Source organism: Cibotium barometz, chromosome 42 (genome assembly GCF_041138505.1).
Source record: "Cibotium barometz isolate CiBa-2024 chromosome 42, ASM4113850v1, whole genome shotgun sequence".
Taxonomy (NCBI): domain Eukaryota; kingdom Viridiplantae; phylum Streptophyta; class Polypodiopsida; order Cyatheales; family Cibotiaceae; genus Cibotium; species Cibotium barometz.
In genome coordinates this window covers 6509843-6528328 of record NC_141087.1, presented here as the reverse complement: position 1 = coordinate 6528328, position 18486 = coordinate 6509843, and the positions used below count along the sequence as shown (strand labels likewise).

The window sequence follows — 18486 nt, the reverse complement described above, 5'->3', positions numbered from 1 at the left end:
TCAGCATACGTGTGAAGGGGTATAGCAGGTACAGTCAGATTCACATGTGTGAATTCAGCAGCAGTCAATTCAGGGCCAGGCGATGGAGAAAAAATGCAAAAATCAGCCCATGGAGAAGCAGGCGATGGAGAGAACGCAGCCAGCCTCCTCCCACATGGGAAAATTTCTAAGTTATCTCATACAAAAGTTATCCAAAGGTTTTAAGGGTTACACAATATTAAGGGTTATTTAAAATGCTCATGGGCATCGTACAAAGATAATGTCCAGTCGCTAATTTAAATGTGTGTGAACACATTGGTTTATAAATATTAAAGTTGGCCATAACTTATAAATTTTACATTTTAAAAAGAGAAAAGTGGTAATACATATCACTTGTTCACACACCACACCAACGAGTCAGTAAACAGCACTCCACGGTACACTGGGGACGTCCCCGTCCAGTGTGCTCGCACGGCCAACATGCAAACACATGTAATGAAGTCATGCAAAAACAAGTTTATGCATGCAGTCATAAATGCATGTGCATATGTAATGGGGGACGAAATCTCCATTTCATGAAACTTGTACAAAAAGTTTCTGTCAGGCACAAAACTGGCGCGACAGGAATATAAATATATGTCCTGGTCTTCCTATGGAGTCACAGTCCCATAGATAAGACGCCATCTTGGCCATACACGGGTGGCACCAACATGCTTCCATCCATACAGCACGAAGCAGGTCAAACATGGATGACACGAAACTGGTTCCCGTCCATGTGACGCAGTACTGATCACACACGGGTGGCACTAATCTGGCTCCAGTCCATGTGACACCAAAAGACTAGCCCTTTCACATGGGACACTGGCCTGGCTGCATGTGAACATGGCACAAATCTGGCCGCTCTATGGAGTGACAGTCCCATAGAAGTGGCTCCAGAAATGGAGATGGACCAAATGGTGTGACATTAACTCCCGCAGATCATTCACCCCATACAGGCCTTCGGCAGGTTGATCTATGCTCTACCGGCCGGAGTCTTGGTCGAACTCTGACTAATAGTGAGGTTAATAATCCATGTTTCACTTAGGTTAATAACCCATGTTTCACTTACATAGTGTCCATTGTTGCTATAAATAATCATCCTGTTATAAATAGCAAGTACACATGGATTTATTTATAATAACCTTAGCCTCTCGTATTAGCATGCTTTCTCCTAATCCCAAGGCTCCCCTAACCTTGCCGGATTAGCACTTGATACGTGTAACAGGCATGGAACAGGGTCTCTAGGAATTTCTTCGCCTCCAGAGGTCCTCACTTCCGGTGATAGGGCATCCGTTGCTTGCAGCAGCGATCAGATGGATCGATTGCAAGAGACACCCCCCCCCCGCCCGCCCCCCCAAAACTCTCTAGCGTGGAGATTCGGGACGTCACCTCAGAGGTCTACCACACCTTGCTTTCTGTTGAACCTAACTATCCCGTGCAGGAGGAGGTCTGCCAAAGGGCAAAGCTCCACATCCAGCCTCACGTTTCAGACACCCTTCGGACTTCACTGGATTCCCCTTTCTCCACAGACGACCTCATATGGGCTGTGGATGCACTCCCTTGCCCTAAAGAGAACAGAATCCTAGTCTCTTTCTTTATGTAGCATTGGGACCTCATGGAGGCTGGCCTTAAGGCAGCTTTCAATGAGGTTATGTAGCTGGGATCCCTTTTGGAGTGCATGGTGGAGGGTCTCATCTGTCTTATCTTGAAGGAGGGAGGCGACTGCCTTGATATTCGCCAATGGAGGTCCATTACCCTCTTAGGGATGGCTGATAAGATCCTCGCAAAGGCGCTCAGCCTCCGCCTTCAGCCACACCTCTCCGACTTGATCCACTTGACTCAGGCAAGATTTATCTGGAATAGGAGCTACACCTTTTGGGAGGCCATGGTGACAACCAGGATGTGGGGCGAGGACCTAGCCACGCTCCTCCTGGACTTTGAGAGGGCTTATGATCATGTTTTTTTGGAGGGCACCGTGTCCCGCCTAGGCTTCTCTCCAACTTAGATTCGTCAAGGGGGTTTCTGTCTTGTACTCCAGTAACTCACAGCAGTCAGGTTTTCATTCAGGGCGGGTGAGGGGACTGCTTCACCATCTTGCATTTGGTGCGGCAAGGCTGTCCGCTAGGGCCTTTTCTCTTCCTTTTTGTAGTAGAGGCCATGCATTTTTACCTCTAGGCACAGGATACAAGACTCTTCAGCTCCCCATTCATACTCTAGAGGAGCTCCTTGATTTTGAGTTCGTTGATGATACTGCGGCATACTTTGAGGGATTGGAGGGTAACCTTCGTCAACACGCAGTACCGGTCCAGGATTTCTGCTTTGTCGTAGGTCGTGTGGTTTCTGGTTCAACAGAGCATCCCAAAAGGCTTGGAGGCTAGTTGATAGTTTTCAGTGGATCCCTTTGGGCACCCCAGTACACTACCTTGGGTGTCCGGTAGGACTTGACATTTAGGCCGGAGCAGCAGATTGCCGTCCTCCTTTCTGAGTCTGCCCTGCATCTCCGGAGGTTTGATAGAAACTTAGTACGAAGGGCTTTGTGTGAATATATGCTCTTATGTGTATGTGTGTGGAGTGCGTGTGTGAGAGCATATCTTGATACAGAGTTCTACACCCACTATTGGGCACTGATGACGTCAGTGGGAATGTCATAGTATCTAGTCCATACTATGCATAATGGAGTTGATAGTTATATAGTCTTGTGGGTTGACTACCACATGAGTATATAACATGCACATTCCTAAAAGGTGAATTTGGGCATGTTCTTGGATTCATCTAGGTATATATATATTTGAGGAAACTTCTATTCTGGCACACAACCCGTTTCGTTGGTCGGGCTGTTGTTGTAGCCAACTAGGTTCTCCTTGCCACCATGTGGTACATCACCTCGTGCTGGGCCTTTCATTGCTCTAGCATTAGCCAGGTGCAAAGGCTGATCTGGAAGTTTCTTTGGTTAGGAGGAGATGGCAGGCCCGACAGGGCCAAGTACTTGTTTAGTCGTGTGAGCAGGGCGGCCTTGACCTCTTAGATCTTGAAGTCCAGAGCAGAGCCCTTCTGTACAAGATGATAGTCCGAGCCTGGGGGAAAGCTGTGGAAGGATTTTCTCCTGAGCCACATTGCATCTTGGCTCATGTCCCAAGGTGGCCCTTGGACTCCAGATGTGTGATGGGTCTTCTCTGCGGCTCCATTGAGAGAGCTCAGTACATCCTTCGCTGACCAATTTGCCATCATGTTCCTCCGCACTGGTGTGCCCTCCACCTAGCTTTGATCCAGTCTTCCCTGCCCATTTAGGAGGACTGATATCGCCAGCCCTGGAGCCGCCTTTTCCCCGCGGACTGGCCATCTAAACAGGGTCCGATCCCATTACTCTTGGGGTAGACTTTGCTTTGACTTTTGGGATCTGGAGGTGCTTCTGTCGTCCTCCGGAGGAGACCCAGCAACAGAACCTGCAGGGTTTGCACGGCACCTCCAGTACGTGCTATGACATGGACCCCTGCACCCCCCCTCCCTTGCCGCCTACCTTCTTCCTCCTGCCAACCCCCTGGACGGCGCCCGGACGGCCGCCTTCACCAGGATGGGTCCCATACTCGGCTTGGTGGGAGGCCTCCCATTGATCACCATGGAGGCAGGTCTCCATGACAGCATCATCCACTCACATCAGTTCTTCGACGGTACTACCCCACTCCTCTCCAGTGGGTCTGCATCGTGGGCTGCCAGGGACGGATGTGGCACATCGACCCTCCCCTTCTTGAGATCATGGGCGTCATATCCTGGCTTTATGGCTTAAGGAGAACAGCCCCCTTGTACATGTCCAGTGGGATCCCGGTGAGTGGATTTGGCACGTCCCTACCGCCTCTCCAGACAACCCCCCCATCACCTTTTTCAAGTGCTCAGCCCAGCTGGAATGGCGGATCCTTATGGAGCAGATCGACAGCACTCCCACCGTGTCCCCCCACTGGCAGGCTCAGGGGATCCAGTCCACCTTCCTTGAGTTGGTAAAGATGAGCACAAATAGGTACATTGGGTGATTGCAATTCAACTGGAGATATTTGTTGCGAAGATCTTGCGTTTGTTGCAGAATGTGCCCTGTAATTGCTTGTGGGCACCCCGTATCTGCAGTGAGCACCCCGTACCTGTTGTGGTGGGCACCCTCCCGACATCTGTACCTGTTGTCGACTCCCTATTTCTGTTGAACCATTCATTGTAAGAGAGTCTTTTGGTGGGGAATTGAGTGCACTTGGACAGTGACTTACTTCACAAGAATTTTTATTTATTTTGGAGGATTAGGCAGTCTTTTGGACTAGCCTGTCAACTTTACTCCTTTTAGGTTGACACTACTTTTTAATAGCATTTTCATTGATATATGGCAGAGTTGTCAAAACGGCCGGTTTTAGGGGTCCTAACATATGCCGAATTGTCAACGACTTGCATCCCAACTTGCCATCCAGCAGATCCCAATTGTTGATATGTGTGTGGGGATTTTTGAGAATATTAGAAAAATTAAGCTCTACTTAATCCTTGGAATGCATTTGACACTAGTTTTTACATTTTCTCGTCACATATCTAGACAGTTTTCTTATGCAGTTCTGCTTGAAAATGTCGTATTGAAAAATAAGTTACATGTCATTACAAAGAAAGATGAAATGCATCATGACGAGGGGATCCAATTTTTACAATTTTCATGAGGTTTGGAGGGTTTTTCCGCTTTCATTATGCCTTGAGTGTTGGCTAAGATGAGGGAGGGAGGGAGGAGAGATGTTTTCTATCTTTGGTATTGGATGTAACGTTTCTTCTGATACTTCTTGGGCAGGCCTATGCTGTGATGTATGATTTTGTTGGGAAGGATGATCCTGCGGTGCGCATTGGTGCTGTAATAGGCCTAGGTTTGGCTTATGCTGGTGCTGATAAAGAAGGGGTTTGTAGTCTGGCTTTGAAATCACAGAAGGGTTTTCTGTGCTTCTATGAAATGGATTTGTGGGAGCAGTATTGATTGATTCTTTCTGTGCAGGTTTATACTCTTCTCAGTCCGATGATAACAGATTCAAAGAATGGTCTAGATGTTATTGCTTTTGCTGCCTTATCTCTTGGGATCATTTATGTTGGCTCTTGCCATGAGGGCATCGCACAGGCTATCATAATTGCTCTTATGGAACGAAGTGAAGCAGAGCTTGGAGAGCCTCTTGCACGATTCTTGTGCCTTGGCTTAGGCTTGCTTTACCTTGGAAAACAAGTAAGCCACTTTGCAACAGTGAGGTGAATTCAGTTTAATGTAGTGTGATTATAAGGCTACTTGTGTGGAGTCTTAGTACCCATGTATAAGAAAAGAGCTAAATGACCATGGCTTTACTGGTGGTCACATTTCTAGCATGCTTGGGCTTGTGCATCTTCTGAAGGGTGGAATCAAAAAGCTTAAATGAAGAGCTATGCTGAAGCCATGAGTGGGATTTTTCATTCTGAGTCTCCCAGAGTTACAGATTGGTTGGAGAACATGTAGGAAGAGGTTTTGCACAATAGATGAGAAATGCAGAAAGGAGCTTATTGGTTTCGAGGTATTTGTTATTTAAATTGCAATTACCACCTACTAGATTCACTATTGTACCTAAGAATTACGGCAATGACTATTGTGAACCCTAATTGATAAATGGGCATGTCAAACAATGGGAGAAGTAGGTGCACTTGTGATGGGAGATTTCAGTGTCCGGAGGCAAAGGCCTATAAGAATTTGCAGTGTGGGGACAATATAAGCAAATTGGACATCAGATGTAGCCAGGGTTTTTAAGTATACAGGTTGTGTGCAGGTTTGAATGTCATTTAAAGGGCTGTTTGGACAGGGCTGTTTACAGCTTTTGGCCAACCCAAGACCAGCCCAGGAAGGCACACTATGGATTGTCCAGGGGCTGGGCTTCTTCAAGGGGGAGTAGGAGTGCCCAAAATTGCTCTTTCTCACAAGAATGCAGTCCAAGTCCTGATCACACAATTAAGGCTTAGCTACTTGTGATGGGAGTTTTCAGTGTCCGGAGGCAAAGGCCTATGAGAATTTGCAGTGTGGGGACAATATAAGCAAATTGGACATCAGATGTAGCCAGGGTTTTAAGTATACAGGTTGTGTGCAGGTTTGAATGTCATTTAAAGGGCTGTTTGGACAGGGCTGTTTACAGCTTGTGGGCAGCCCAAGACCAGCCCAGGAAGGCACACTATGGATTGTCCAGGGGCTGGGCTTCTTCAAGGGGGAGTAGGAGTGCCCAACATTGCTCTTTCTCACAAGAATGCAGTCCAAGCCCTAATCACACAATTAAGGCTTAGCTACTTCAATTTAACACCACAGAACCATTTGATTTACAGAGGGCTTCTCTTCTGTCTTCACCTCCCAACCATGACTTAGCAAGCACAATTCCCTTATCCTCTAGCCCCTTGTTTGTACTTCCTCTCATCAAGGACCTTTAATTACATGCGTGACTAAATTATCCCTTGCCGAATGCTTGCCACGTGGCCAAGTAATGCTATGAGGTCAAATCCCGCTTTGGGCTTTACAACTTATACACAATGGACGTCCCCCTAGGTCTTTCCTCTTCACATTAACCACCTCAAACATCAGTTAAGCCCTCCAGACTCCTTAGGGAATTGCATCGATAGATGACATGTAGAATGGGGAGAAGGGAGAAGGGGGGTTGTTTAGCCCCCACTTATGTAACAAGAATCTTCGTTGCAATCAAGGTATGCGAAGTTGTCAAACTCTAATATCAAATTTACTTGTTTCTAAACAAGTTTACAAAGAGAGAACAAAGGGCTGTCTTCTTTTCTTCACCTCCCACCTCAACCCAATCTAGCATGTACTTATCTTCTTCCTTAAACCCCTAATGCTTTTAGTAATTCCTCAATTGGGGCTTCTGCACGCATGACTAGGCTAAATCTCCCCTTGCCCAATGGTTATCATGTGGCCGTTCTCAACCTTAGTCTCCACCCCCTTGGGCATTTGACTTTTTGATGCCTTGGGCTTATCCCTAAGCCTTTTTTATTCAAGCTAGCTGCCTCAACCATGAGAGGTAGTTTTACATCCATGCGGGTGTGGAGAAATAAAGAAGGATGTTAGTAATTTCTACTAAAGAGTCAATGGGTCTATATTAGTTATGTTCCATGTGTAGATGGAAGATCATAAGCATAAACATGGAAACGTACAAAGCCTAGGAAAACAGTACATGGGTCCTATATGTACCACGAGTAGTAGTAAGGCCAGTGAAACAAGTGGGACTCATCATGTCCCCACTTTTGACGTGGCAGTAAGTGAAGTTGGTGGCAGTGGATGGTGATGAGCAGCAGCACAAAGCATGGGCAGCGTGGGGAGCAAATGCATGGCAGCACGACTAGTGAAAGCCGAACATTGTTTTTATTGAAAATATTAAAACAAGGTTGAAGGTGTAAAACCTTTGTAAAAATATATTATTAATTGTGTGAGTTGTAGGCCTACGCATGAGTGAAATCCTGACCAACCTGCCCTCCCCCCATATAAAGGATGCGTTGAGATTTCGACAAGCCATCTGCAAACTCTCAAGTGTTGGAGCCTTATAGAGCAATTCTAAGCGCAGGCTGGCCAAGGAGAAACTACAGCAGAGCATTGGGCTGAGAATCGTGGTCTACATTTTCTGTTGTCTTTTGTACTTGAAATTCAGTTTGTAACAATTTTCTTGTACATAATACAATTCAGTAGTTTAGGGCTATTGTGTGTGCTGTGTTTGAATTCCGCTCATCTGCAAACTCTCAAGCGTTGGAGCCTTACAAAGCGATTCTAAATGCAGGCTAGCCAAGTAGAAATTACTGCAGAGCGTTGGACTGAGAATCTTAGTCTACATTTTTTAGTCTTTTGTACTTGAAATTCAGTTGTAACACATTTTCTTGTACATAATACAATTGAGTCGTTAATGGCTTTTGTGTGGGCTGCGTTTGAATTCCGCCGCTCTCTTCTCTTTCCATCTCAAAACTCTAGCACATAGGCACAAAAGCTCGACAGTTAGGGAACTTGCAAATTTTTCTTTTCTGCAACCCGTGTGCGTTGAGTGCTTGGATAGGGTAGAGCCCCTAATTTCCAAGAGTGCACAAGGTTGGGTTTCGGAAAAGTTCCTATTTAGTTTCTCATCTCACTAGTTCTTGGCTACCTATCCTGGACTTCACAACTCTCTGATTCGCTTCTCAGCATGAAGCTGTCCTTGATGAGCAGGCGGCTTGCATGGAGAAACATGCATGTCTTTTGGTGGAGGTGTCCCTTCGTCTGGATAGGGTGGACCGTACACCTCGAGCGCCTCTTGTTAAGATTTGGCGTCTATTGTGGCTCATGCTTTGGATCAAGGACCAGTGGATGATTCCGAGTACGAAATGGCGTGGTTTTTCACTTCTTTGGATGAAAATTAGGATGAACGGGACAAGCTTCGCTTCTGGTCCAACAATCATCATTCTAAGCCTGCAAGTGTTGCAAGAGAGACGCCATTCGTGTTGTCGATGGTCTCCTTCTCGGAGTCCCTCTCCACCAGATTATGCGGATGGTTTGCCTTCACTAGCTCGACAAAGGGGTACTATGGATGGGTATTCGTATATGTGCATATCTGGATAATCCACACGCCTATCTAAATATGGTTATACATAAAATAACTAGAGGATTGGTAAAGCTATCTAAATTATGGTTAAAACTATGTTACACAAATTATCTATATATATATATATATATGTGTGTGTGTATATATATATATATATATATGTGTATATATATATATATATATATGTGTGTGTGTGTATATATATATATATATATATATGTGTATATATATATATATATATATATGTGTGTGTGTATATATATATATATATATATATATATATATGTATATATATATATATATATATATTATATAGGGAAGGGGTGTGTTTGTATTTTTATAATATATACATATAACATTATATATCAATATCATTAAAAACATTAAACCCCACATCATTATTAATGTTATATTAAGATATTGTATACTTTTTGAATTTTAGATAGTTATTACTTGATTTAAAATCTTAAAAACATAATATATATACTTATATTGTTGCTATATACATATTGATTTGTTTATATAAGAGAGCTATATTATATTATAAAACATTTGTATATATGCACATAATTATTGTATTATCTATATATGATATTATAATGCAAATCGTAGATTTTCTAAATACAATACATAATGATGTTTCTTGTCATAAAGTTAGGACCCTTCTATATGGGTATCACTGTGGTGCAGTAATGCGATTATGGCCTAACCCTACTTGCTTCACTATCCAAAAACATGTCATGCCCTAACCATACGATACTTTATATATACTCCAAACTAGGGTTTCACCTTTACCTTCTACCCATAGTTGTTGGCATACAGTCATATGATACGGTATGGTACGATATTGTACAGGAATATATCGTACCTAATGAAATCTTGGGATACGATACGGTAAAGTACGGGTTTTTTTAAATTTAAACACTAGTAAATTTATAGATTATCAATTTGAAAGGGTAGAGAGCTCAGAGGTTGTTAAATGCCAAAATTCCATTAAAAACAAGTTACAAACAAAAGTACAAAGCACAGTACTAAGGGCGGCTAGATTGTAAGATCGGTGCAATGCGCGCTAGGTGCAAGTACAAAAAAGTGGATAAGAGGACGTAGGCTAGAATCTAAATCCTAGGACCTAGATGGAGAAGGCATCAACTATCGGAGCTCTCGCTAAGATTATATGTAGGAGAAGAGGGCACCTCCGAGCCCTCGCCAAAGTTGCCATCGCTAAGGAGGTTGCCTTGCAAGTGCCAAGGCCCAAGAGGGGAGAGCTTGAGAGCAATGAGAGCCTAAGCTTGAGAGGCTAGAGCTATGAGAGCTTGAGCTTGAAACTTGTGATGGAGAGCTTTTTAAAGGGAGGCCAAAGAGTCCAAGGCACCCACCCTACGCCAAGGGCTCAGGGCCAAGGCCCAACTGCTGGAAGATGGTTTGCGAAGACAAAGAGAGGGAGATTGTGTCGTATGGTGTACAAGAGCAACTATGCTTCTACCACGACACAAACATGATCCTACTTAAATGCCCTTTTGTAAGAGTTCCTCTCCACTAAACCAAAACATGTACCTATTCTATCTTAAGGTTCCATTTTACGTATTCCTTCCATCTTTCGACTTACCCCTCATCCATATGGAAAGCATGCTAGGCTGTCAGATATCCCGTTATATATGATTAGCTCATATATGGTCCCCATGTCTAAAATTGCCTCTCGTACATAGCCCAACATCGTGGGATGTCTGATGGCAAGTTCATCTCTCTTGGGATTATCTCTAATAGCATAATGGAGTCTACATAGAAATCAGACATTTGGATCCGCATCCCGGTTGACCAGCATGGAAGTCACCTAACAAGAGAATATTTCCTTGTTGAGAGAACTCCACAACATCTGTAAACATAGAGGCATACAGGGACTGTCCATCCTGCATCAAAGCCTGTGCATAAGCTAATGTTTCAGGTGGAAGTAACATACTGCGATGTGTAACATATTGAAGCCAGGCCTGGCTAAATGCATTCACATGAAATGGGCTTCTCTACCCTGTCTAACCACTGTGAGTACTGTGGGCATGAGAGGCCGAAACATTCATGCTACTCCTTACACCCCCTCTCTTATGTACCTGTTGCTGTTTGTCTTCAGGAGATCTATGGGTGCAAACCAAACCTCCCCCCTCCTCCCTCTCCCTTCCTTCCCCTTCCCAAAGTGAAGGCAATCCCGTGCATTGCATGCCCAGGTGTGGCGAGGTTGCTATAGGGTAATTCGGAGTCCCCCCCGCCCCCTCCCTCCCTTCCTTCCCCCTCCCAAAGTGAAGGCAATCCCGTGCCTTGCATGCCCAGGTGTGACGAGGTTGCTATAGGGTAATTCGGAGTCTCTGTGTGTGTATCCATTGTTTACGTGTACCCCTTTTTTGTGTCTATGTGTGAACATCCCTTGTGTGTGTGTGTGTGTGAACACACTTATGTGAGTAAGTGTGCGTGAACCTCCTCTTATAGCTGTTTATGTGAATGTGATAATTAGTGATGTCATAGGCTTAACCACGTGTCATTGCTCCCTTGTGATGTGTCAAAGGCAAGGCTTTTAAGCCTATAAAAGCATGCACTTGATGTAAGGGTTTAATCATCAATCAAGTGGTCATTGAGTTGTGCAAATCACTGTCTCTCTCTTTGTGTTTATCACATCTCTCTCTCTCTCTCTCTCTCTCTCTCTCTCTCTCTCTCTACACATGATGGTAATCTTCCATCACCCATATCTTCAGGTCTTTGCCGGTGTACTATAGCTCCCTCAATCTCAGTAGACGACCCATTTCCTTGCTTTGAGTGCCTCCATGACTCAAGTCATCCCATGTTTCCAATGCTCTACCTGCAATGGTATGAGGTCGTCACTGAGGTATGTCTTGGTCGAGCAGAGAGCGCTCCTCTTCACCAAGAAGACTCCATGTTTTTAAACTTGAGAAGCAAGGGCCTCTCTCTACTGGGATCCTTCCTTGCCCTCCATGTATCCATGTAGGGTAGTCCACTAATACCTATCTGTTAACGTAAAGCTTCCCTTGGGGAGTTCTTGGGTGGCAACCCGATCATCCATACATGCAGGGTATGGGAGTGCCTTCACTTCTCTTTCTCTAGAGTGGCCATTGTGATGGCGTTTTGGGAGGTGTGGGCTGGTTTTTGTTTTTTAATGACCTCCATCCACATGGAGGTGGCATCCAAATCTTTCTCGGCAACTTTCATCCAATGGGAAGCTGCATCAGTGACTTTCAAGAGGTCCTTGTTTCGTATGTCAATGGCTTTTTTAGACTCTTCCAGGTCCTCAAGGAGCTTTGCATTGGCGGCTTTCATTGGTCCAAGTGCCCAATGAGCAACCAAGTGTGGACACCTTTATTATATTTGGACATTATTATTAATAAGTTAGGGTTGGCAGCCAATCAGCCCTTAAGGCCACTCAACTACTGTATAGATAGAGGGCAAGGGGTTGAGGGTCATGCATGTTGAGTTTAGCCATGTGTTCGGAGACAATGGTGATTCATGTTGAGTTTAAGCATGTGGTCGAGACAGTGGTGGGTAAGCAAGCTAAGGCCACACCCGACATACCATGAGCATCATCAAGTTCTGTAAATATCCATTCATGTTAGTAATAGACAATAGATTGGGTCTACATTCATTTTAGTAATAGATTTTTATGATTGGGTCTACATCTATCTTGTCTATTGCATGCTTTCACTCACAGGGAGATTTGAATTAATATGTAGCTTAATTTGTGTTTTTGCGCTAATCTCCATCAAGTAGAGCACTCATTCAGGACTTACATGAAAGGAAACAAACTAGCTATCCAAAGAAGAGGACCAATGTACTACGTGAGTCTTGCATGTACAATGTGTGTGTGTGTGTGTGAGAAAGAAAGAAAGAAAGATATATTAAGCGTCTACTAAAGACCCAATGGGCCTATGACACTAAACAAAGTTCAATACATTTATGAAAAATATTGAGTCAAAGAATTAAAACAAGGTCGATGTTATATGTTTTTCTTTTTCATTCTCAACCCAAACATCTCAAACCCAATTACATTTTCCTCTTGAGCGAAATTGCATGGAATGTTAAAGCTATCAGGTTTTTTTGTTTTTCATTCTCAACCCAAACCCAATTACATTTTCCTCTTGTGCGAAATTGTAGGGAATGTATTGTGTATCCTACAATTCCATTGGCATAGGAAATGCAGCCTTGCTGAAAAAAGAAACTAACTACCTATGCTAAAAAACATGTGTCCACGTGTCAATGAGAGAGAGTACAATACAAGTAGCAAGTGGATGATACAAGGTATCAATATGTGTAATAAACTCATCCAATCTGTATAACAGAGCGTAGGGTAGTGAGAATATCTCCCTGCTGTGATGGGTGCTCTTCATGGCATCGAAGGATGTCCTGAATCTGCAACTGATCGGTGGAGGGTCAGGATCGCTGGGAACAAGGGCGTTTGGCTTTCAGAAGGGATTGCACTCTCTCTCTTTGGTAACATCCCAGGTAATGTGGGGCCAGAGGAATGTGGAGAGTCAGGATTTCTGGGAACAAGGGCGTTTGGCTCTCAGAAGGGATTGTACTCTCTTTGGTAACATGCCAGGTAACATGGGGCCAGAGGAACGTATGCCCGTGTATGTGGGCAGTGGCCTGCCTGATCCTGCTGCTTGTGTCGAACCTGAGTGATGACCCCTATAGTCAGTGGGTGTGATCTGAATAAGTCCGTAATGGTAGTTTGAGAGGCATCTCACTGGCTCCAACTTCCTCGGCGGTGTCTCAGCATGACATCTCAGTGGTGGTAGGTATAGGTCCAAGCATTTCCAGTCTCAAACTGCATCCCCCGAGAGAGAGAGAGAGAGAGAGAGAGAGAGAGAGACAGAGGATTGATTTAGCCTTGTATTTACAGGATGCAGTTGTTGCCAGTATGGAAGTGGCCAAAACTCTAAATGAGAAAATTTCCAGATACCTTCAAGTTACTTTGGAGCTGTGTGCATATGCTGGATCAGGAAATGTTCTATTGGTATGTCTTCCTTTTTCTTTACTGCCCTCTGCTTGACTGTTGCAATGATTGACTATGCACTTCAAAATTGTTACAAAAGAAGGGTTGGGCATGGTTGTGGTTCAAATGATCTTATTTTTGCTCCCATGTTGGTGCAACATCCTATATTTATGCTCTCACCTCATGTTCTTGGTAACAGGTACAAAAGTTTCTAGCTCTGTGTGGGGAACACTCGGAAAAAGGCGAGAGTTATCAGTCGCCTGCTGTCATAGGTATTGCTCTTGTAGCTATGGCTGAAGAGCTTGGGCTGGACATGGCTATACGCTCACTAGAGCATTTGTTACAATACGGTGAGCAGAACATTAGGCGATCGGTCCCACTAGCACTTGGCATACTTTCAATATCCAATCCAAAGGTAAGGCCTTAGCTTTTGTCCCTGCAGTTGTTAGCAGGCTATTTTGGTGTTGCAAGTCAACCATAGCTAGCAGTCTTTTTTGCATTTTCTTAGTGTGATCAAGATTTCCATTTTCCTTCAATCCAGATAAATGTAATGGATACGCTAAGCAGGCTTAGCCATGATAGTGATGTTGAGGTTGCCATGGTATGTTAGACTATGCCTTACAAGCTCCTTCAGATCTTTTTTTTTGCCCCTATTTAAAGGCCCTTCTAACGAATGGTGTCAACAGACAGCAATAGTGGCCCTTGGTCTGATTGGGGGAGGAACCAATAATGCTCGTATTGCTGGAATGCTTCGGAACTTGTCGAGTTATTATTACAAAGATCCCAGCCTGCTTTTCTGTGTGAGTTTTATTACAAAGATCCTAGCCTGCTTTTGTTTAAGTTTTTGCCCTGGAGAGGGTAATTTGCCCAAGTTTCCATGATGTTCACAATGGTTTAGATGGAGAAGGAAATGGGCTTGTGATGGGGGTACATGCTTAGACTCGTGATTGTTTCCAGGTCAGGATTGCCCAAGGTCTTGTGCACATGGGAAAGGGATTGCTGACCCTCAACCCATATCATTCGGACCGGTTTTTACTCTCAAAGTTGGTGCTTAAACCTGGCAAATAATCTTAATAATTATGAACACTTGAATTATGGCCACTGAGCAAGTGCTTATGTTGTTTATGTAGTGTGGCCCTTGCTGGATTGATAACTGTCTTGCATGGATGCTTGGACATGAAAGCTATCATACTTGGGAAGTATCACTATGTTCTTTATTTTCTTACATTGGCTATCCAGGTAAGTATGGTGTAAGCCTATTTCTTGTCTGCTGTTCTCATGAGTGAGTTTGTAATGGTGAACACATTCAAGTGTCTTGGATGACAATGTGCAGCCTCGTATGCTCATGACCTTGGATGAAAACTTGAGACCCTTGTCGGTGCCTGTACGAGTAGGGCAAGCAGTTGATGTTGTCGGTCAGGCAGGTCGTCCCAAAACTATTACTGGTTTTCAAACACATACAACCCCTGTTCTTCTTGCCACTGGTGATAGAGCTGAGCTTGCAACAGAGAAGTAAGGATTATCCTCATTTTTTGAACTGTATTTCTTTTGCTCTCCTTCTAGAGGGTTTCATCATCTGCCACTATGGGACAAGGACCTTCACACAGACAGCCTGCATTTTGCAGATGAGCTTGCTTTTCCATTACAATGCTCCACCTCCCATTGTCATATTCTCTGACAGAGGGTTGCGGGCTGTTTGTATGAAAGCCCTGAAGTTCAAACTTGGTAGCAAGTGCTTTTCTGTATATACATACTAGTCATAACAAGCTGATCTCTGTTAGCTCTCACTGCAGGTACATCCCCTTATCATCTGTGCTTGAGGGATTTGTCATATTGAAAGAGAACCCTGATTATGAACAAGATCAGTGAACAAAACAGAACCTCAATTTTGCAGGGTCTAGGTTCTATCATGGACAGTAGAGGAGTGGATTCATTTGAAGGGATAACCTTCAGTGCCTGTTATGTGTAGATTATAATCATTTAATTTGAATGCAACATTTCTTATAGCATGTTTTTTTTTTCCATTTAGCTGTCCCTCAGTCCATGCATAAGTTCTGGGGCAACACTTGTGTCTTGTATGTGGGAGCAACACTTGTGTCTTGTATGTGAGAGCACACTTGTTCTTGATATGTTCTTGTAGCAGTGCAAGACATCAGCTATCAAGTGTACTCCCACCCATGCACCTGATATGTTCTTGTGGTAGTGCAAGGCATCAACTATCAAGCGTAAAATGTCACTGCAAACCACTTTCTGTTTCCAGAGGCCCTAGAGGCCAAAAAATGAGTACTCCGCATTAATTTTCTAGGAATCTCGTAGTCCCATGTGATTTTCGCTTCAATATCTTGTGACAGAAACTCAGACATTGGAATAAAACTGTACAGTGCTTGTGTCAAACCTGTCTCATTCTACAGGACTCCCATTAGGTGGGGGGGCCACCACACTTGAGACATGTCCAATATTGTGAAAGTTTAAACCTGTCTCATTCTACAGGACTCCCATTAGGTGGGGGGGCCACCACACTTGAGACATGTCCAATATTGTGAAAGTTTAGGGTTATTGCATGCTGAGTTAAGGTGGCAAAGCAACTCTGGGTTTCTCAATAATTTTGATAGAAAGCTCTACACTTTGTCTTGCATTCAGAAAGTTATGATCTTATTTTGCAAGAAAGAGACTTCTATTTAGTATGAGTGAAACAAATCCTTATCCCAGAACATAGGGAGATCTCAACTGATCTTGGGCATTATGCTACCAAGAGCATCATGTTGGGGTCGAAGAGAAAAAAACACTATGATCCCATTTTCTCATAAAAAGGTCGTGTTTCGCTTGGCAGCTCCAGATGGACCTTGTGTGCAGGCCCATGTGGCCATGAGAGTGAATTGTATCACTCCATATGCTGCGTACGCACTGAGCGTCATATACGAGTGCCCTTCAAAGCCTGTTTTCCAAATCTGCCATGTGATGATGCTGGCAACGATCTCCTAAGTGGGGTGAGTGCTCCGTGAGGGTCTTGAATAAGGAATATCTTGAAGTGGGGCGACATCTCCTCACCAAAATGATAGGAACAGAGTCCCTCGTGGCGGCAAGAAAGAATACCACCAAGACCTTGCACATTTCATGAGATTACTCTCATGTTTCCTAAGCAAGAGGTCTAGCACTACAAGAGGAGACACTGATCTCAATGGAGCCCTATCATTAATTTGGCCATTCGGAGCCATTTCAGACCCCGTTTTAGTCTTACAAAGTTATCGAAGACACTCTGTAAAAGTGGCAACAATGACGGTTTAAAGTTGTGCAGTATTTATGTACATGTTTCGTTTATAGTGTTGTGCACACAGTGGTTGATTTGAAGTAGCGATAGATATTTTGGGATCTGTAGATGTATGTTGATGTGATTAGTTCACGTAGCTGCATAACATGTATACATTACTAATGTTAGTTGTGTATGTATCTATCAGACAGATTAATGGAGATTGCAGGATTGCAGTGAGTTCAAAAGTTACTACAAGCTCTATTTGGCCTACAAAAAACCATATAGTGCAAGTAAAATTATTGCAAGAGGTCTAATAGTCTATCTCAGGTTGTGAGCAAAAAGTTGGACAAGAACAACTTCCAAGTGTGAAAGTTTAGGATGACAAACTTCCTCATGGATATTGAGAGTTTATTATAGCTGACTAGAAGGCCAAACAAGGTTATTTATTAGCTTTCCATTAGTTTGCCGGATTCTCTATGATTGGTCATATATAGGATGCTAGCAACACCTAAAGATGCATGGGATACATTGCTTAAGCTGTATATAGGACACGTAACAAGGCTATGAAGATTCACTTAAATTGAGAGGTAGTGTGCAAAGGAATAAGCCATGTATCAATAATTACTCATTAAAGGTTAAAGGGCTTGTAGTGAACTTATCTGTATTGCAACACCATTTGATGATGACGTGGTGTCGGTCACTTTGAATGGGCTTGAAATAGACTGATAAGTTTCAGACATCTATCGGAACTCCATAAAATTTTTCACTTTCAAGACCTTATAGCTTTTCTGATCAGTGAGGAGATGAATGTTGTTGGGAATAAGTCACTCTCCAGTAATGTGTAGGAGGATGCTATTTTGCAAAGACATGGATTTAAATAGAGATAGATCTTTATCTAGAGGTCGATGCCGATATAGAAATAGGAATCACGGATAGCAGCAACATGATTCCAATTTACAAATAGGTGGAAGAGGCCACTTTAGAAGAAGGGGGAGCCAAAGAGGTCTAATTGGATGGCAAATGAATTAGAGTGGAATTAGCATAAAGTGCAATCATTCAGCAAAGGACTATTATAAAAAGAAGAATGACGTAAAAAGTGGAAAGTTACATCATCAAAGTAGGCAGATTGAAAATAGAGGTAACTTTTTGTGATGCAGTATATGCTTAGTTTCGCATGTGTAGATACATCGAATTCAAGAGATATATGGTATCTTGAATCGAGTGTCTCTAACCACATGATCGAACATAGTGATTGGTTCAAAGAATTAAGAGAGAAAAAACAAGTTATGTAAAAGCATGTAATGATATAACACTCCTTATTCTGAATGTTGGGAAAGCTCCTTTGTTTATGTAGAATGAAAAAATGAAGTATCTTCTTGTTGATATGCAATTAATAAAGAGCATGGTTTTTGTTAGGTAAATAATTGAGTTGGATCTATAAGTGAGGTTTGGCTCTTATAGATGTTATGTGGAAGATAACCAGTGTTGCTTGTGTTACAAAGAAAAATAGAGTTGGCAAAATGTTTATATATTTGATGTAAACACGCATCAAGTGAAGGCTCTAATGTTTACACATGGTGCAGGTATGATTGTAGACATTGATATTTGTCATAGCGTATTGGACATGTCATCATTCACTAGGCTAA

The 18486-nt window shown here is 43.3% G+C and overlaps 1 protein-coding gene across 1 annotated transcript in view; it reads left to right on the top strand.

Moving 5' to 3' along the window:
- The window catches only part of LOC147614118 (26S proteasome non-ATPase regulatory subunit 2 homolog A-like), a 97439-nt gene extending 81843 nt beyond the window's left edge, over positions 1-15596 (top strand). The window contains exons 16-25 of the mRNA XM_086780650.1: positions 4826-4930; positions 5024-5245; positions 13498-13611; positions 13790-14005; positions 14132-14191; positions 14277-14390; positions 14548-14633; positions 14721-14829; positions 14924-15102; positions 15384-15596. Coding sequence (XP_086636776.1) covers positions 4826-4930; positions 5024-5245; positions 13498-13611; positions 13790-14005; positions 14132-14191; positions 14277-14390; positions 14548-14633; positions 14721-14829; positions 14924-15102; positions 15384-15459 — 1281 coding nt within the window. The 3' untranslated portion in view covers positions 15460-15596. The remainder of the gene's footprint in view (positions 1-4825; positions 4931-5023; positions 5246-13497; positions 13612-13789; positions 14006-14131; positions 14192-14276; positions 14391-14547; positions 14634-14720; positions 14830-14923; positions 15103-15383) is intronic.
- Positions 15597-18486: the final 2890 nt, after the last annotated feature.